We start from the raw sequence: 19,479 nt of genomic DNA, 5'->3' as shown, positions 1-19,479 counted from the left end.
GGTGAGATAAGTTTGATGCGCTTTAGTAGTATACACTGAAATATTTTCTGCTTTGATACCTTGTTATGATTGTCTCATATAATAGTTTAATAGTTGTCACATTTAATAGTTAAATGATCCCCTCTTGAAAACCAGTCAAACGCACTCGATATTCGGTTTGGCGTGATTAACCAATGGCTATAAATTTTTTATCATTAAAAATGGCAGCACCCCATTTGTAGTCTAGGAATAGAATATAAACATTAGTCGTCAGTAGCAACCCTGATAAAATGCTGTAGTCTGATCTGATTTTATGCTGTTTCAAGTGTTCTTTGTGTCGTATATGGCGCAGTTTGTAGGCTCGTTACGATAAGCTCTTATAGTTAGTCTTGAATGAATTTCATTTGATACGTAGCTTCAAGCGACTTATAAATGCGTGAAATCGGTTATTTAGTAAATAGTTGAATTCAAATGGGATCGAAAAGACGTTCGTCTGTTGAAAAGACGACAAATAGATCATCGCCGAAGAACTCACACACGAGAAAACAACGCGCGCAGAGGAATGACAAAGATGATGGAGAGGATCGTCAAGCCTTCTTCCATACCAAATTTGCCTCCCATCAATCGAGACAAAAACGCATTGTCAGAGATCGGCGCCAGTGAAAAAGAAACATTTGAAAGTAGTGTGAACCAGTCATTGGATATCGACAAACCGAAACGATCTGAAGGAGAAACAATACCACGGTAGGATAAATTTTTAGTGCTGTATATATTTCATTGAGTGTTTTTTTTGAATGACTGACTTTTTATAGGGGTATCGTGTTTATTACTAGGGTTTTCTGCTACTTCGCAGAGAACCCTAATTGTACAGTCAACTCCGCTTAACTCGCATTTTTGCCGATTACTATATGGATTAAGTGAAATACGACTCGGTAAGGTGACTTTCAATTTCCTATATCCCCAAAGTGGTCATACAACAATTTTGGCAGAGTGAGACTACTCTGCATGTAGCTGGTGCAATTTCAACACCTGAACTACGGACGATGATTTCTCTGCCCTATGTTCGTTCAGCTGGGAATAAAGTGCAAGGTTAGACCCTGATCCACAGCTTTGTAGCTAGATAGGTGGGAACTGATTTATCTACCGAGGGAACATGGTCCCGTCTATCAAGATTGGACTCCGTCCAACGATATTGTTGAAGCAGGCAAAGAACTTTGGTATGGGAATTTGCGTACATTTCATCGACCCTGCTAACCGTAGACGGGGATAAATGAAAGGTGGCAAATATTTGTAACTGGTCTGAATCCGCATCTAAGATTTAAAATGATTATAACCTTTTTGTATCGGTATCGGTATTGTGATGATAATTAACACGACTCCCCAACGTAGCAAGTTGTCTTTTCAACAGTTTAACAAAAGTGTTTGTTAGCAAAATCTGCGGGTCAAATACGCACGCCAGTCGATCGCTGTTGACACAACATCGTCTCAAAGACACCGTCCTGGCAAACCTCATCGGAATTGTCTATATCGCATGGCTCAGGATCACGTTTACAATTTTCGTTGGATCTCTTAGTTCTCAATTTATATCAAACTGCAAGTCGACTTTGGTTCGAGTCCGATTACGTGACAGGATTTTTGAATTTCTAAGAACCTCTAAATTTAGTTCACTTAGCTCGATTGTGTTTTTCTTTCAAAACTCGTGAAAGACGAATTGTCTTAAACCAGTAGAAATTAACAATGTCTTAAGTAGTGGAATATGTTGTTTATTATGTTTTCCATCTGGCCACAACAAAATTCGACGAAAAAAGAAATTAATTGTTGAAAAGTTATAATTTATTTCTCAATGAAAATCCCAAATAAATATATAACCACAACAATTAAGTTCAAATAAAAATTGGAATATACGTTACGAAGTTAATGTATTTACGGTACGATTAAAAAGTAACCTCGACGAAATGAAACGAAATGTTTTGAGAACTAAGCAAAAAATATAACAAGCTAACACAAAAGCATTCAAGAAACGTTTCGAAAACGTATCGGTTTTGTATTAGAAACGTTCTATTGAAACGTTTCGGAAATGTTATTCTGTGAACACTTTTCAACGTTTTACAAACGTTTTTACACAATATTAACGAAACCTTGTCAAAATCTTGAAAACCTTGTAGAAACGTTTCAATAACGTTATTCTTAACCGATTTTGAAACGTCCATTCATTCCTTTTATTGAAACATGACAGAAACATGAAAAACGTTTTAAAAACCTATCAGCAACGTTTCCTCCTTATAAAACTGCACGGTGGATATCCAGTAGACAGAGATAAACTATAAGTCATACGTATACAATACTTTATTGGATATTATCATTAGTAATATTATTCAACAATAAAATAGATAATCATCAAAAATATTATTTATCTAATGCTTAAATCAGCGATGGTTGGACGGATAGAGATGCGTTTATTTTATGGCACAGATGATGGCCCTTTCTATAGCATCTTCTTCGCAGCGCCACTTTCATCCAGGGGTAGGCCCCATTAGTTCTCTCTTAGCACTCGTCTGGAAAAAAATGTGCGATAAATTACACGCTTTATTCACTGTTTCGGAACATGGTTGATTACCCTACAAAACCCACAAGACCTTGACCTAAGTTCTATTGTCAGTCTCAGCTACGAGGAACAGAACATGACATATATATTTACTCGTAAACAAAGTTTATAATATAGCTGCCAAGCAGCGATGACGGGTTTTCTGCAAAGCCATTCAGAATGATGGGAATTGTAGTAAATTGAAATATTGATACATAGAATAAATGCATTGACAGATTCGAACCTAATATGCTGTGTAAACGTCAAATATGATTCAGCTTTGAAACCGAACATACGCGGACGTACAATCACAAATATTAATTTATTTGACCAGGCATTTATTATGGCATTCAAACATCATGATACTGTATTATCACCATGCTTAAAAATGGATCTGTCCTATTAAGAACTCATCTTAAGCACCTGCTGAGTCGATAGATTGAGTGAATTTACAGATAAGAACGTACTATGATTTCGAATAGATTTAAGAAGTTAATGTTTTTATTGAAATATTTGAATAAATACATATATTGTAGTGTAGATTCGATCAATAAATTATGAATTGATCTGGTCTGGGTTTCCGGCTGATGTTGATTTTGGCTTTTATGGATTACAAATTCTATAGTGATAAACAATTGATACCTGCAACATGTGTGTAAATCAAACCTATTCCACTAGTTGCGTGTGTTTCCTAATAAACGGGAGAGTCACCCTTGATCCGAGTTATTAGAAAAATAATGTTCATTTAGTTATAGAAATTCATTGCCTTTTTGGAAATTCTGTAATAATATTTGTTCTGTTCTAATTTTTATTACTGTATGAACCAAAGATATGTTTTGTAAATATGATGTAATAAAATAAATTTGAATTTGAATTAAATTTGAACATGAGAATCAAGCATAACTTGTGTTTTTTCAACTTGTCTTTTGTTAACAGTTCCAGAGTTTCAATTACAATCAAATCCAAATTGGCTAAAAAGTACATAGGACTAAATGAAATGAACCGTTAGTTACTGCAAACCTATTCCAGTGTTATGTCGATCGTGTTGAATCACTTTCCTTGAGTTAAAAGAATCAGATCTTCTATGGTACAACATCGGTCGAAGAGAGATATCTTGGTGTTGACGGTCCTTGACCATCTAACTTCATGCGTTTGACATTGGAATCAGTATCATACCCATTTGAACTGCAAAATATTCATACAACATGAAAACCTACAGTACATGTATACAGTAATCACACTTTCACCGATGTTGGATATTTGAATGAACATTAGGTTTATTTCAGTATTCTATAGCAGGAAATAATAAGCCCAATCAATAGGCCCTATTCCCATTGGAACAATTGTATAATGCGTTCAGCTGTACCGTACACTTATCAGTCAAGAATGGAGAAATCGGTATACCAAACCTACGAACAGCAAAATGTACAGGCCTACAATGATTTCTGGTATACAAGCCGTGACCACATGAACGTTTTGGTTTGACTATTAATGTCAGCAGGTCAGAGAAGGCCTGGCCAAACTTAATCACATGGCTCAAATCAATTAGTCTTTCTGCGTGTGAATATTTCACTGTATTGTTTTAAAAATAGGCCTATCGAGTGAATTAGTACATAGACTGAATTAGACTTTAGGCTAGTCCTGACCAAATCCTATCCATGTTATAATGGCACCAGTTAGGCCCTATAGTAACATCACTGGAGGGCCGACAAGAGGGAAAAAGTTGTGTTTGTAGTACATAGGCATGGTAGGCTTGTATGGGCGGCCATTCCCGCCAAAAATCAGCGTTTCGTCCATTTTTCTGTACTTCGACAAAATGTCATAGTACACCGCCAAAATGTGTTAGCGTAACGTCAAATTGTGTAATGCGGCTAAATAACACAGGAGGGCGACACTGTACGGACAGTATTTTGCGGTATTTTTCTCGCATTGCGATCATCTCAAGGTCGTTTTATTGAAATAATTTTGCGAGTATCAAATCGACAAATCGTATCATATTCCCTAAACCCAATAAAATGATTTTATTGTTACTTTAGTTAGTTAATACTATAATATATAGTAATAATGTACGGTAAAATAGCGGAAGTAAATACTTTGCCGTAAACCTATGGAAGCCCTGAGACGACATCTTGAGTTCATGAGTTCCGAGTTCATAACTTCCTGAGTTCTCAAGTTCATGAGTTCGTCTAATGAAAAAAGCCTGCGATACCGAAACGTCGAATGTAAACACGATGCCCTATCAAAGACCCGCGTCTCAGGCTCAGACGACACTGAATAACCAGCGATTAATGGTATGTTGAAGGGCGCTTCCGTTCCTCCTCTGGTAGGTAGCTCGGATTTTCTGTGCGCGGGCTAGAGGGAAGGGTGACTCCGATTAACCGGTGACTCTCGATGAATCTGCTCGGGTTTTAATGATGAAAAAGATAACAAACGCTCGTTATGAGACATTTTTAAACATCTATTTATTTTCTATAAACCATTAAGAAAGCTGATGTCTGATGATAGACTGGTTACCGGTCGACTTCATATGACTGCCAGTGCAGAATTGGGCACAGTCAACCAGTCTTGGTTGATGCTGGACATCCTTTTTTTAGTTAATTCATGACGTAATCGGATTTAACATCCTTATAATAGGATTCTTTATGTCGCATAATTTCATAGTGTTGTACATGCCCAAATAAACTCGAAATATCTTCACCAAGAATCTTTGTGTCTGATGTACCACAGTTGTACCACAGTTGGTTACACTAGGATCGTAGAGCGACGGAGATCACTGGTGGAGACAACCACTGCCAGTGCTGGGTGAAGAAATATCATAAACTCTGAAGTTATGAACTTGGGAGCTCATGAACCCAAGGTGTCGTCTCAGGGCTTCCATATAGGGCCTCCATACCTGAGACGACATCTGGAGTTTATGAGTTCCGAGTTAACTAATTAAGTAATAATAAATTCATAATAAATTTATTGGGTTTAGGGAATATGATACGATTTGTCGATTTGATACTCGCAAAATTATTTCAATGAGACGACCTTGAGATGATGGCAAAGCGAGAAAAATACCACAAAATACTGTCCGTACAGTTTCGCCCCCCTGTGTTATTTAGCCGCATTACACAATTTGACGTTACGCTTACACATTTTGGCGGTGTACTATGACATTTTGTCAAAGTACAGACAAATAGACGAAACGCTGATTTTTGGCGGGAATGGCCGCCCATAGGCTTGTCGTACTCACGTAATACTTAAAACGCTGTTGTTACCTGTACGTGACTGTACGGTGATTTCTACAGGTTAGCCGTATGTGAGTACGTTGACGCTCAGACTTGCAATATTGGGATTCGAAACCAAACGAAAAAAAATCCAGTTGAAGTCCGGTGATTTACCCACTGTGCCACAGAACGTAACTGCAGGGTGGATGAAATTTGATTTATAAATAGCCTAGCCTCACCTAACCCAAACTCTATTCTTTCACGCATGCGCGTTTGCAGATTATAGACCTAGGAACTCACGTACGGCGTTTTTAGGGAACTCACGAACGGTTAACCTGTGGATATCACCGTACAGTCACGTACGGGTAACAACTTCGTATATACTTAAAATGGTATTGGCTACTAGGAACTCACGTACGGCGTAAGTAGGGAACTCACGTACGGTTAACCTGGGGAGATCACCGTACAGTCACATACGGGTAACAACTATGTACTTAAAATGCTATTGGGTACTATATATTAGGCCTATATATATAGACAAATAAATACCGGTAGGTAGGCTTTCTTCTTGCTTAGCTTCCACACTTCACAACCGAACCAACTGACCAACCGGTATATTTATTCCCAGTACGCACCAACCGGCATAGGCCTAACACTGTTTGTCAACTGTGTGTACCGTAGTAGGCTATCGATAATCACCTGATACTTTTCTGTCGTTTGTTTTCTCTCTGAGTCGAACGTAATTCGAGCTCAGACCACTATTCCAAAATCTTCTATATCCTATAGTAAAAACAAGAAATTCAAGAGTTTAGTTCATATATAAGCGCGTAAATTCAGGGGAAATCCTGCTTATGGCTCATAGGCCAGCGTCTTAGCTACGCATTGAAGTGGTTTTCGCCCCACATACCCAACCTAACTTTTGAAATAATCAAACCTTTAGAAAGGAGGGGTATCCCAGTACAGGTATGCCAGTACATCCGAGCCAAATATCTAAGGGAATCCCCCACCGTGTTTGGTACCCTTACTCCAAGCAAAAAAAGTCCAGGGAATCCCTTATTTCATCATCAATCTGTCTCTCAGGATCAATGGATTTCATACATATAACCGAAATTCGTTACCTATCCCATTTGCAGAAATTATGGCAACATTTATGGGGGACCTCTTCTTCACTCTAGGTACTATTTTTGGGGTCCGGCCCTACGCATCTTCGAGCTACTAACCTAATTGTGGTCTGATGCCTGACTAGTACCCAAACTTAAGAATAGCATTAGTTTTTGTACAGTTTTAGAAAGAGTGGAGACACCCTAGTTATACAACGCAATACAATAGCTCTCGGCCAATTACACATGGAATTACATGCTAATGCACAAATCGCGCGTATGCGACAAAATCCAAGTTTTCTGTCAAACATTCATTTCAAAATATGAATAAAACAATTATACAACATTTTCTGAATACTTGATAGATTTTTTTCACTGATGGATATAAATATATGGCTATGGATAAAAATCAGAAACACAATCTTTAAGCATTTTTTGAAAAAAATGCCATTTTCATCATCGAATTGGCTGAAACCTTTAGATTTGGCGTTTTCTTGCGTTGAAGGCCTAATTCGAATGCACCCTACTGCGTCCACAGGCCTTCGGCCGGGACGAATTTTATATACCAAGCGTAGTTGTCACCAGTACTAGTTAGGAAAAATATCACAACTGGCCTCTGACAATGTCCTTTCGGTTGCCATGGTTTCAACGAAAATATGCATTTCCCCTACCCCTTAAATTCCTGACAGTATCTGGCACCAAAAAGTCAGCCAAACTAGATAACTTAATCAAAGAAAGCTGAATTAATGTGATTATTCTGCATGGGCAACGATGGCCTTTATGAAATAAATTTATGAGCTTAGACCGAGCCTCCTACGAGAAAATATCTTACGGTTCATGCCTAAAAATTGACCGAAATCTGCGATTCTAGCCTTCTACAAGCAAAAATATTACCAAATCCTACCATGAAACTGATTAAAATCAGCGAATTAGGTCTCAATGAATGCCTCAAGACGACTTATATGTGCAAAAGATAAAAATAATTTGTGAAATTTCATCCAAACTTCAAAATTTGTTATTTTGGCTGTATTGGCTGTCAGAGCTCAGACCACTATTTCAAAATCTTCTATATCCTATAGTAAAAACAAGAAATTCAAGAGTTTAGTAGTAATTGGGAAAGTAGGCTTTCATACCAGAGGACGAGAGGACGAGACACCACTCATCACCACAAGCAATTTTTTTTCCTTATAAATGGGAGATAGAAAAGCATTCTTAGCAACAATAAATAACAGAATTAAACCAACAAAAAAACAATTTGAAATAAAAAAGTTAGTTGATGTTACAAAAGAAATTGAACATAAGATATTGAAATTAGAAAAGATAAAAACTAAATATGGAGAGAAAGTATCAGCTAATTTAAGCTACTGTAATGTTAGTACATCGCGAGAATTTAAAGTATTTTTACCTGATAAATGGGTTTCATTGAGTACTGAGGAATTGAAAGATTTAGTAGGATTTAAAATAATCTATCATGGGAAAAATGAAGATGGCCATCATGATTTAGAAATTGTTGATTAAATTTAAAAAAAATAAATTAATAAAAATAATGAATATCTAGAATCCGAAATGACTTATCTGGACAATTTAATTGCTCCGCATAGATGGTGCCATAAACGGCACCCACACAGTGATAGACAAAAGTAGTGAGATATTCAATTAATTAAAAAAAAATTATTTTTTTTTTGCTTTTTTTCTAAAATATTAATCCATTTTTTTTATTATCAATTTTGGAATTTCAGAATTATTTTCATTTTTGATAGCAGTTGTTTCAGAATTATTAATATCATGAATTTTATTTGATTTCTTATACCAATTACACCCAATCAAAATGAATACAATTACAAATCCAACTGTAAAATATAAATATTTATCAAATATTCTATTATCAGAAGGAGTAGAAATAACAATATTTTCACCATTTTTATTAACATTTTTATTATTTATTTTTTCTTTTACAGCTTTTTTATATTCTTGTGATTTAATTCCTAATTGCCGAGACCATTCAATTTGTTTCTGAGTTCTCGGTTTTTTCTTCACAGTTAATTCCTTCACTTCTTTCACCTCGCTCATTTATTATAGAAATATTTTTACTTTCAATATTTGAAAATGTTATAACCCCAGTTGATAATAATGTCATAAATCCTCCTAATTGAAACGATAAATATCCAATCCATTTATTTATTTCAGTCATGACTAAATAATCTGCTGCTTTTTTATCTGATTTTGTTGAAAAATATTCAATATTATGATTATCTAAGAGTTCATGAACAAATGAATTATCAAACTCTTTTCCATCATCAAATTGTATTTTTTCTGGTTTTAGTTTATCATCCGAAAGAAATTTTCTTAAAACATTTGATGTTTGTACAGCATCTTTTCTATAAAGTGGGAAGCTCCATACATAACGACTAAAAATATCAATTATATTCAATAACCACCAATAATAATCATTATCTTTCTTAACATTTTTCATATCAATTAAATCTCCTTGCCACTGTTGATCTACATAACTTACCATAGTTTTACGAGTTTTATATTTTCTAACAATTTTTTTATGTGTTGTATATGTTGGTTGTTATAACATAAATTCATTTATATCTTTATATTTAACTAAATTTTGTGGGATTATCTTATCTAATTTATCTTGTTTTACTTTACGCCATATATTTTTAGTAGAAGAATAAGCAACCGAACTCTCAGGGTTGTAATATAAATTTCTTAAATATTGTTCTTTAGTATTTTTTAAAAATTTAAGCTTCCTTTTTTCTTTTTCATGAATAATTGTATTCCATCTTTAGTGTTCTGTAGTTTTTTCCCAGAACCATGTAATGAATTATCCTCTGTTGTTCTAAAATCTAACCATAATGCATATTTATTGCCGGTATAATAATCAATTTGATTAATATTACAATTTTCAAATGAATTTACTTTTTCATTCATAAAATGTTTTCTAATTTCTGGCCACTGATCTATCATTCTCATTCCTTGGCAAAATATTTTATTTGCTATTCCTTCGATAGTTATTTCTACTTTTGTTATTTCAGGATTATAATAATTATCTACCTTTATTGCGCCATTAGAATATGTTGCAATGGTAAAAAATATTAATATACCTTTAATAGATCTTCTTGGGAAGTTAATATTCTCATTAATTATTTCATCAATTGCATTAATAGTTACAGTTTTAAATTTATCAATATAATCATATAATAATGAAAATCCTTGATTGTATTGAGTTTGATTTATACTTGAAATATTTTCATCAGTTACTGTATCATATTCTCAAATATAATATCTTCTTGAATTGCGTATTTATATAAAGGTGCATTATTATTTATCAATTCAAAATCTAATGGAATTTTATATTTGCTTCCATAAATCTTTTTAATCAAATTATCTGTGGCACGAGTTACTATTGCGTCATTAGCTCCTGATCTTAATTTATTATGGTTTTCCGATTGGATGCCTTGAATATCATATTATTTCTATTTTCTTTAGTTAACCATAAATCTTTATAATGCATAAATAAATTATAATCATCTAATGAGAAAACTGTTTCTGGTCCAATCTTTATTGTTAACTTTTTAATCAAATATCTTCCAACATTATCAACAACATAATTATTATAATTACCGATTACTTTTATATCGGCCGATAAATAAATACTATTTGGAACATAAAAAGTATTTTGTGTTAATCGAGGGATTCTAACGTATAAAGTTTCATCGGGATTAATATTTGAAGGGTTATGAGTAATTATACGATGTGATCTTTCTGCTTTAATAGCATTAGATATTCTAGAAATCTTAGAAGGACTTATATAACTCCCACTCATTTATTAAACAAAAAAATTAATTATTTATTTTTTATTATTTTTTTCTTGATATCTTTTTGATATCATGTTTACTAACCCAAAAATAATAGCACTTACAACTGTAATTAAAAATAAAATAATATGTTCAGCAGCAAAGTTAAGAATATTACCTGCAGATTTTAATATAAAACCAACAATTGATGCAATAACTCCAGGTAAAGCTGCAGCAGATTTTTTTGACGCCTTATAAAACGTTACCATTATGAAACCTAAACAATATTAACCATTCAGCGTCATTTTACAAACGACAGCCGTAAATCGATGTGCAAAACGTCACAGGTTTATGTGTACACAAACAAGCTATCTGGCAAAATATTATTGACGTAGATGTAGAATGGCTTCCTGTGATTATATAATGACCTATATTTGAACGTCGAAATGTTATATTGCATTGAATATCATTAGAAGACGTATTGTAATAGTAAAGGATGTATGATTATATCAGAAGCGGCAGGCATAAATAGAAATGATAAGTAAATCGGATTATTCGGTTAAATGGCGGATGTATACACGATGCGGAAGTCTGATATAAAAGTCAGACCCTGACGTGGGCATGCCGGTGGAATGACGAAGCTATCTAGGATGTGTGTAGGGCCGGCGTGAATTTCATCAGCGGCTACAAGCGGTCAATATGAAAATGTGTAAACATATAATTTCAATATTCAATCGTTTGTGAAAATATGTTTGATATTAGGAGTATGCAAGTTTCGTGAGATTAGCAATTTATAATAGCATAGCTGTCATATACGGCTCCGTGTCCTCTGATGGCATGTGTATAAGGTGACAATTCAATTCAATCCTTATTACATTGATATTCCGGGATAAAATTCCCAAATTCAATAAATACAAATTTTAAAATGAAATAATACAACATACATGACACACGGGTAATTCATACAGAACAACATAAGCATGTTATTTTAAATGACAATGTCTACTTCAACCCACTCAGACTCAAGACTCTAGGATATCGAGTGACAGCCAAACCCGTGGCCCGGGCCCGGGGACCGGGCCGGCTGGCTAGGCCACACGATATGCTCGAAGTCATGATGAAGCAGACATCAGAAGAGCTCTTTCTTCATCCATGGAGGCAATGAAGTTGCAGACCAGCTTAGAGGCATAAGTAAATGAAGTCGGTCGCAAATTCGCGATCAATTATTGAGAATTTTCAATAAAAAAATTTAAACCACTACTAGAGTCGAAGACCTGTATCATCTACCCAATCGCCAAATCTCATCATTCCCCAAATTTCTTAAAACTTCGATTTCAAATTTGCAATTCCACATTAGCTTAGCTCAGAAATTCTACATTTTTTTCCCAGGCGTCAAATAATTTTCTAAAATTAATTTTCTTGTTAGATAGTTCCCATAAATATTTTGCTAATTTCTTTAAACCATCTTTAACTTTATCTTGTATAGAATTATTACTCGGTGGTTTATCTGGTTTATTGGGAGTAGGAGTAGATTTCAAAGCATTTGATATAGCTAAACCAATTGTTGTAAATAACATAGTTACAGCTGTTAGAATTGAAAGAATTGTTATTCCTTCTAATTTAAATAACTATTTTATTCTATCTTTCAATGATATTTTAGAATCTGGTTTTATCAACAAATCTTTAAAAATAACTTTTAATCTATTAATATTATAATCATATGATTTTAATAATAATTTAATTTCTTCTTTTTGTAATTCTATGTTATATTCTAAATCATCTTTTTCTTTTTCTAAATATGTATTTCTTTTTTTAAATTCAATTTCTTCAATAACTTTATTATCTCTATCTAATTTTAATTGTTCTATTTCTTTATTTTTATCAGTTAATTCTTTTTCTAAAGTTCTAATTTTAAAATCTCTTATACTTTTATCATGCGCAATTTTATCAGATGCATTTCTTATACTAATAATCTCTCTAGTTGCTTTATCAGAAAATATATCTAAATCTTCTAATTCTTGATCTGTTGCATCAAGTAATCCCTTCGGTAAAAGTTTTTCAGTTTGAACTTCTCTTGAATTAGGTCTACTAGTTTTGGAAGTTTTATCTTCTTTAGGAATTGTTTCTGGTTCTAAATTTTCATTAATTATCTTAAAAAATTTAGCATTTCTTTGTTTAAATTCTTTTAAATTATCAGATCTTTCTTTTTGTGTAACATCAGTTATAACATCATTATTGATTTTCTTAATTCTAGATTGTTCTAATAAATTAGAAGTTGATTGTGTTATTATTTTATCGGTACTTTTAATATTTGAAATCTTAAAATAATAGTCGCCTTTCAATTCCCAATAATAATCACCATTAAAATATTTCAAACCTTCTACTAAATAATCCATACCTTTATCTGTTATATTGAAACCAGATCTTTTTAACATTGGTTTCAATTCATCAGTTAATTTGTCTTATTCTAGTTCATTTTTCATTAAATATGAATTTTTATTTTCATGATCTATTCTCGATTTAGCTTCTCTAATATATTCATTAGTATCAGGTCTTACTAAATTAGAATTATATGCTGTTTCATTTTCGTTACTGAAACTTGTTTCATCAAAATCAGGTGGTTGTTCATCACTTATACCAGGTTCATCTAAAGGATCCAATGGAAAACCTTCTCCACCTTCTACATCCATTTATATAATAAAAAAATTAAAATTTAAAATATAATATTCCTCCGATTACAATTCCTATACAAGTTATAGCTAATTTAGTATTTTCATGGGATTTATTGTCATTATCAGTTTTAATTATATCATGTTGAATATTATCAGTTTTAATATTTTCTGTAGTATTGTAATCTTTTATTTTGGAATCATTATCCAATTTAATATTCTTAGTTTTAGTTTCTGTTGATTGAATGTGTTTTTTAATTTTTTCACCTTCCATTAATTTTGGAGCAGTAATAATCTTTTTATTTATATCATTCAATCCAAATGAATTATTTATTGTTGCAGTTTTAATTAGATTATTATAACCAATTATATTTCCCATCTTTAATACTAAATCATTAGAAATAATTAATAGATTAGGGCCTATACAATAATTAAGTCTTACATGAGATTTATCTAAATAATTTTGATATCTTATAATGTTTTCTGGAATCGATCTATTTTTATCATTATGTATGGAATCTTCAAATAAAACTTTAAATTGTTTTTGTGTATCAAATGATGTATTCAAATTTCCAATTATCGGTGATCTTGTTTCAACTTGCGCACCTAAAATACATATCAAATTAGTTCTAATAGATTGATTTATTCTTTCTATACCTGATTTAGTAAAACCTTCACTATTTTCTAAAATAAAATAAACCCAACCATTATTGTTTTCTTGTTTTAAATTATCATAAAATTTCGGTAATTTATTGAAATTTAATGTTTCTAAATCCTTAGTTTCTATTTTACCATAACCTAATTTACTATTATAGATATTATAAAAACTATTAGATGGTATGGGAAGTGCACAATATTCTGCAATCTTTTTAGGGCAAGGAAGTGATCTTATTGTTCCAATTTTTGTTCTAAAATCAGAATTATTTATATCTATATTAAATTCATTACAAATTTTATAAAACTTTGATAAATTAATATTATTATCTAATTCTTTAAAATATCTTGATCCTGGTAAAGCGCACTCTAATTCATTTAATATTATTCTTATTTGAAAGTATTATGAAATCTAAATAAACTTTGAATTAATTTATATTTAGAATTATTCAAATGATTATTCCAACTAATTCCACATCCTGTTGTTGAACAATAAACAGCAAAATTTAATTGATTCTGCCAATACTTCATATTAGATTTTAATAACCATTGTTTTTCATCTTTCAATTTTTTAAAATTAATTAAATATACATGAAATATATTTTCCATCTTTGCATTAAAATTATTAGTTTCAGTAACATAAATTTCTAAATTAGTTAATGAATCTAAAACTTTATTTCTATATGTAATATCTTTATTAAAATCTATTGCTGGAATATTATATTTAATTGATTTATTATATTGGAAAGCGTTTGGAAAACTATCTACCATTTATATAATTAAAAAATTAATAATTTATTAATTCTTTTGATAATTTATCTTGTTCTTCAACTGTTATATGACCATTTAAACTTATTATATAATCTAGTATATTCTTTAATTTATTAATTTCTTTAATATTAGTTTTAATTTTTTCTTTATTACTTATTATATTCAATTTTGAACTTATACCAGTTAAAACACTTGAACTTAATCCTAACACACCAATTGATATAGCTAAAGGTGTTAATGGACTGAATATTGCTAGAAATGTTATTACAGAACTAATTGTAACCGAACCACTAATAATAAGATAATATATAATTTTACTTTTTAAATATTTTTTCTTTTTTATCTTTTCAGTCACTTTCAAATTCTAATATTTGTTTTTCTAAATATGTTTTTAATTTAGTTTTATTTATATCATGAGGAATAATATCAATACTATCAACTTTATTTTCCATTTATTTAGAAAAAAAATTACTAATTAGTAAATTTATATGCTACAAATATAACAATAACAGTTCCACCTAAAATCCATATTATTTCATATTTCTGTTGTTCTTTACTTGGGGTATAATAATCTGATGATTTAGGTTTGTATAGATGTAATTTTTCTTTATTGGTTACTGCGTTATATAAACTCATTGCATCATCAACTGATTGAAAATCTCTATGTGAAATCTTCTGATTATATAATTCTTTGTTAATATAATCCATATAGTTTTGTCTCTTTTCTCTATATTCTTCTGCAGCTTTATTGTATTTCTCTAACGCTAAGTTATGTCTTCTTTGTTCTAATGAACTATTTTTATCAATATGTTTAAATAAATATCCACCACCAGTAAATGCCAAAGCGTTAACAATTGCCGATCCTATAATAGTTATAATTGCAGAAGCCATTTATTTAGCAAAAAAAATTATGCATTTATATGGGAGGAATATATTTTTGTTTTTCCAAATAATCAATAGTTAAATTAGATAAAGTAACTGCTAATGTTAATTTTAAAATATCATTTATATCAAATCTATCAACATTAACACTTCCCATTTTAAATACTTTTTTTAATACCATTGAATAACCAACAGTTCCAACTGATAGTAATGCTCCATTATATAATCCAGTTATTATCCACTTATTATCACTCATTTATTAATCAAAAAATATTTAGTTAACTTATTTATGATTAATTCAACATTTATTTCATTACTACTTTTATGATTATCATATATTTTGGATAATATGTTTTTGATATCATCTATGATAAAATCTTCATCTAATTCATAAAATCTTAAAGATTCTCTAAAAAAATTAGTAATCTGTTCTACATTTAAAGTTTCTTTATCTATTGTTGTTTCATACTCAAATGTTGTTTCATTAGAAAATGCAATATTTTTGATATGTGTAATTACATCATTAATGTTAAATTTCATTTCTTTCTCACGTTTAAAATCAAACCCAAAACATATACTCGGTCCAACAGTTATATTCATTTATATAGTGAAAAAATTACTCTTTACATCTTATAACTAATTCATAAATTACAGGAAAGTTATTCAAATCAATTAAATAACCATGATGATTTCTTATTTCTAATTTAAAATTATTAAATTTAGGAATGCATGGTTTAAAATCACATTCTGTTAAATTATAATTTATTTGCGTTCCAAATTGTTTAACGTTCTTCATTGGTAAAATATTTAATATACTAGAATTACATGTTGTATCTTTAGTTGCTTCAAATGTTTTTGTAGGATCGATTAAATTGCAATAAATATAAAAATGTGTAAAAGGTATTATATTTGAATTACCGTCTACGTTTCCTGTAACAATTTGTGGTTTAATTCCTAACAGTTTAGCTAAAGGTTTCCTTACCATAAATGCACGTTTGCTTTCATCATCTAACTTTATTTTAATTTTATCAGAACTATCACTTTTTATAAATCTAATTGAAAATTTATCTTCACTTTCAAGTTTTAATCGTGCTTTCCGATTAATTTCTTGGGCTAATGTTTCTAAATTATATAACCCTGGTTTTAAAAATAGATGAAACCATTTATGATTATTTTTATTAAAAATTAAAAAGACTCTATGTTCAAGAGTTTTATCCGATATATTGTAAAATGAGTTACATAAACTTATATTTACTAATTTTAAATCAACACAATTCTTAAATTCTCTATCTAATTGTACTAGTAAATTATGTGATTTATAATTTGTAAGTTTTCTAGAATCAACAAATATTCTGTATTCTTTTAATTCTACCATTATTTATAACATAAAAAAATTACCGCTCATCACTAAAAATTAATCTTAATAAAATTTTTCCTTAATAATTGGATGAGAAGATAGCATGTGAAATTTGTGGTGAACTTCTAAGAAAAAGTAATATGGCTCGACATATGAAAAAAACATGATGAAAATTATAAACCCCCTAAACTAAACTGTCCAAAATGTTATAAATTATTCTCAAGAAATTATGTTAAAAAACATTCAGAGAAGTGTAGAATTAATGGCGCAACGGCTAATGTTGATAGTAATGAAAGTAATAGTAATTCTGCCGAAGTTGAACCTGAAGATATTTGGAAAAGACCTTTCTTATTCTATGATAAGGATAATATAAAAGATCATCTCTGCGAGCCTTGTCGAATAAAATATAGCCCTGAAAATATAGAAGATTGGGAGAATCATCAATTTCGTAAAGTACATATAGATAAAATTTCTAATAAATTTGAAACTGAATTTAATGAAAGAAAAAATAATTTATTAGAAAAAATAAAATATGAGAAAACGTTACCAGATAATAAAGAAACAGTTGAAAAATTAGAAAAACAATATAATGAATTAACAAGAAAAACATATTATTGTAAATATTGTAAATTGATTATTACAACAAGTAATTCAAATCTACATAATAGAACAATAAAACATAAAGAAAACGTAAGAAAATACCAAGAGCTTAATGAAGATCTATTACCAATAAATTATAAACAAAAATGCCCACAATGTATTTATGCGACCTTAAGACAAGAAGGTACTGTGTTATTTTGTAATGAATGTGGATGGCTAAAGAATTTATTGGGTGAAGAAAAAACTAGAGATTTTCTCATAGATCCAAAATTAAATTATCTAGATGAAATTTTTAAAATATTTTCTATGGAAGATCATACACCAGAATATATGCAATGGCTTGAAAAAATGAAAATAATAGAAAATAAAGATGGTGAAATAACTAAAAAAGATATTATAAAAACAATTATTCCACCAACATTTAACACAAAACAAAAGAAAATGTATTTATATTTATTATTTAACGATTATTTTGAAAAACCTAAATTAACAGAAGAAGATATGGAAAATATAAAAAAAATATTCAAACAAATATTAATGTATTATTTGGAAAATAGAATAACAGATTCAATTAATTATGAATTCTTTTTAAATAAGATTGTAAATTATTTAAACATCGATATTATAATTCCATTTGATGAATTAACAAACAAAAAGAAACAAAGAGAGCGAGATGAAATGTGGAACAAGATAGAACTTTATTTAAATGAGAAAAATGGAATGGAAGAAGAACCTGAACAATTAAATGAAAATGAAGAAGCCAATAGTGATTTCGAGTATGATGATATTGATTTTATGTTTTAATGGCCATAAGGTAATGTTTTTATACCATCATCTAAAATATGCCTTTTATCATCAAATGGATTTAAACTAGTTTTTTCAACTTCATTAATGTACATCTCATGATCTTCTGATCTTAAACAATTCATTTTGTGTTTCATAACAATTGATTTATATAAACACTTTATATAATCTTGAAATTCTATATGTTTATCAACCACATGTTTTGTTATTCCTTTTAACTTTTTAGCTTCATGATCTTTTGTTCTGTAACTATACATTTTACTTCTTATCCCAACAAATTCAATCATTTCATCACCTCCTAATTCATCTTTAAATTTACCAGGAATCTTTTTATTATCATTGCTAAATAGTTCATGATCTTTAGGATAATTGCTAAAATCAAAATAATGTTTTAATGTTTTTAAGTCTTTTGTTATGTCATTTGTCTTGATTTTTAGTATGTAACTGTCGGTATTTTTTTGGATTAATGGGAACCCAGAATTAAATGTTCCATCATCTGTTGATAAATCATAAACATAGTCAGTTGGGTTATATATTTCAAATAAATCTTTAACTTCTTCTGTTAATTCTTTTTCTACATGCCTTAAATTAAAACAATTTGGTTTAGATTTAATTAATTCTATATTCATATTAAATCCTAATGAACTACATAATATATGCAATCCTGATATAGCAACTTTTCCTTTTTGAGCAAAGGATATTGTTTTGTGGTTTTGGAAACTTTTTGAACCATCTGCGGCATAGAATCCAATGAAGAACCATTTTCTTAAATTATCTTTTGCATTTAATACATAATAATCTGGCACTATTTTCTCTTTAGTTGAAGTATTACTTTTCACTATTGCATGAATATAGAATTCATTATTATATTTTATAGCAAAATCTTTAGGATTATTTACAAGTATTCTATAAACTGCTGTTGATTTCATAACATCCATGATTCTAAATGTTTTATGTGAATAAACTTCTTCACAGAATTTCTTAATTCTTTCTAATAATTTTAAGTCTTGATTGCATAAATACCAACAATATTTATTACCCCAAACATAATTATACACACCTGC

General features: G+C 30.2%; 1 protein-coding gene across 1 annotated transcript in view; it reads left to right on the top strand.

Moving 5' to 3' along the window:
- The first annotated feature begins 323 nt into the window (after positions 1-323).
- Positions 324-19,479, top strand: part of LOC141905652 (stabilizer of axonemal microtubules 1-like) — a 102,161-nt gene continuing 83,005 nt past the window's right edge. The window contains exon 1 of the mRNA XM_074794615.1: positions 324-723. Coding sequence (XP_074650716.1) covers positions 542-723 — 182 coding nt within the window. The 5' untranslated portion in view covers positions 324-541. The remainder of the gene's footprint in view (positions 724-19,479) is intronic.

This window comes from Tubulanus polymorphus, chromosome 5 (genome assembly GCF_964204645.1).
Source record: "Tubulanus polymorphus chromosome 5, tnTubPoly1.2, whole genome shotgun sequence".
Lineage (NCBI taxonomy): Eukaryota > Metazoa > Nemertea > Palaeonemertea > Tubulaniformes > Tubulanidae > Tubulanus > Tubulanus polymorphus.
This window is presented reverse-complemented; position numbering and strand designations above follow the sequence as displayed.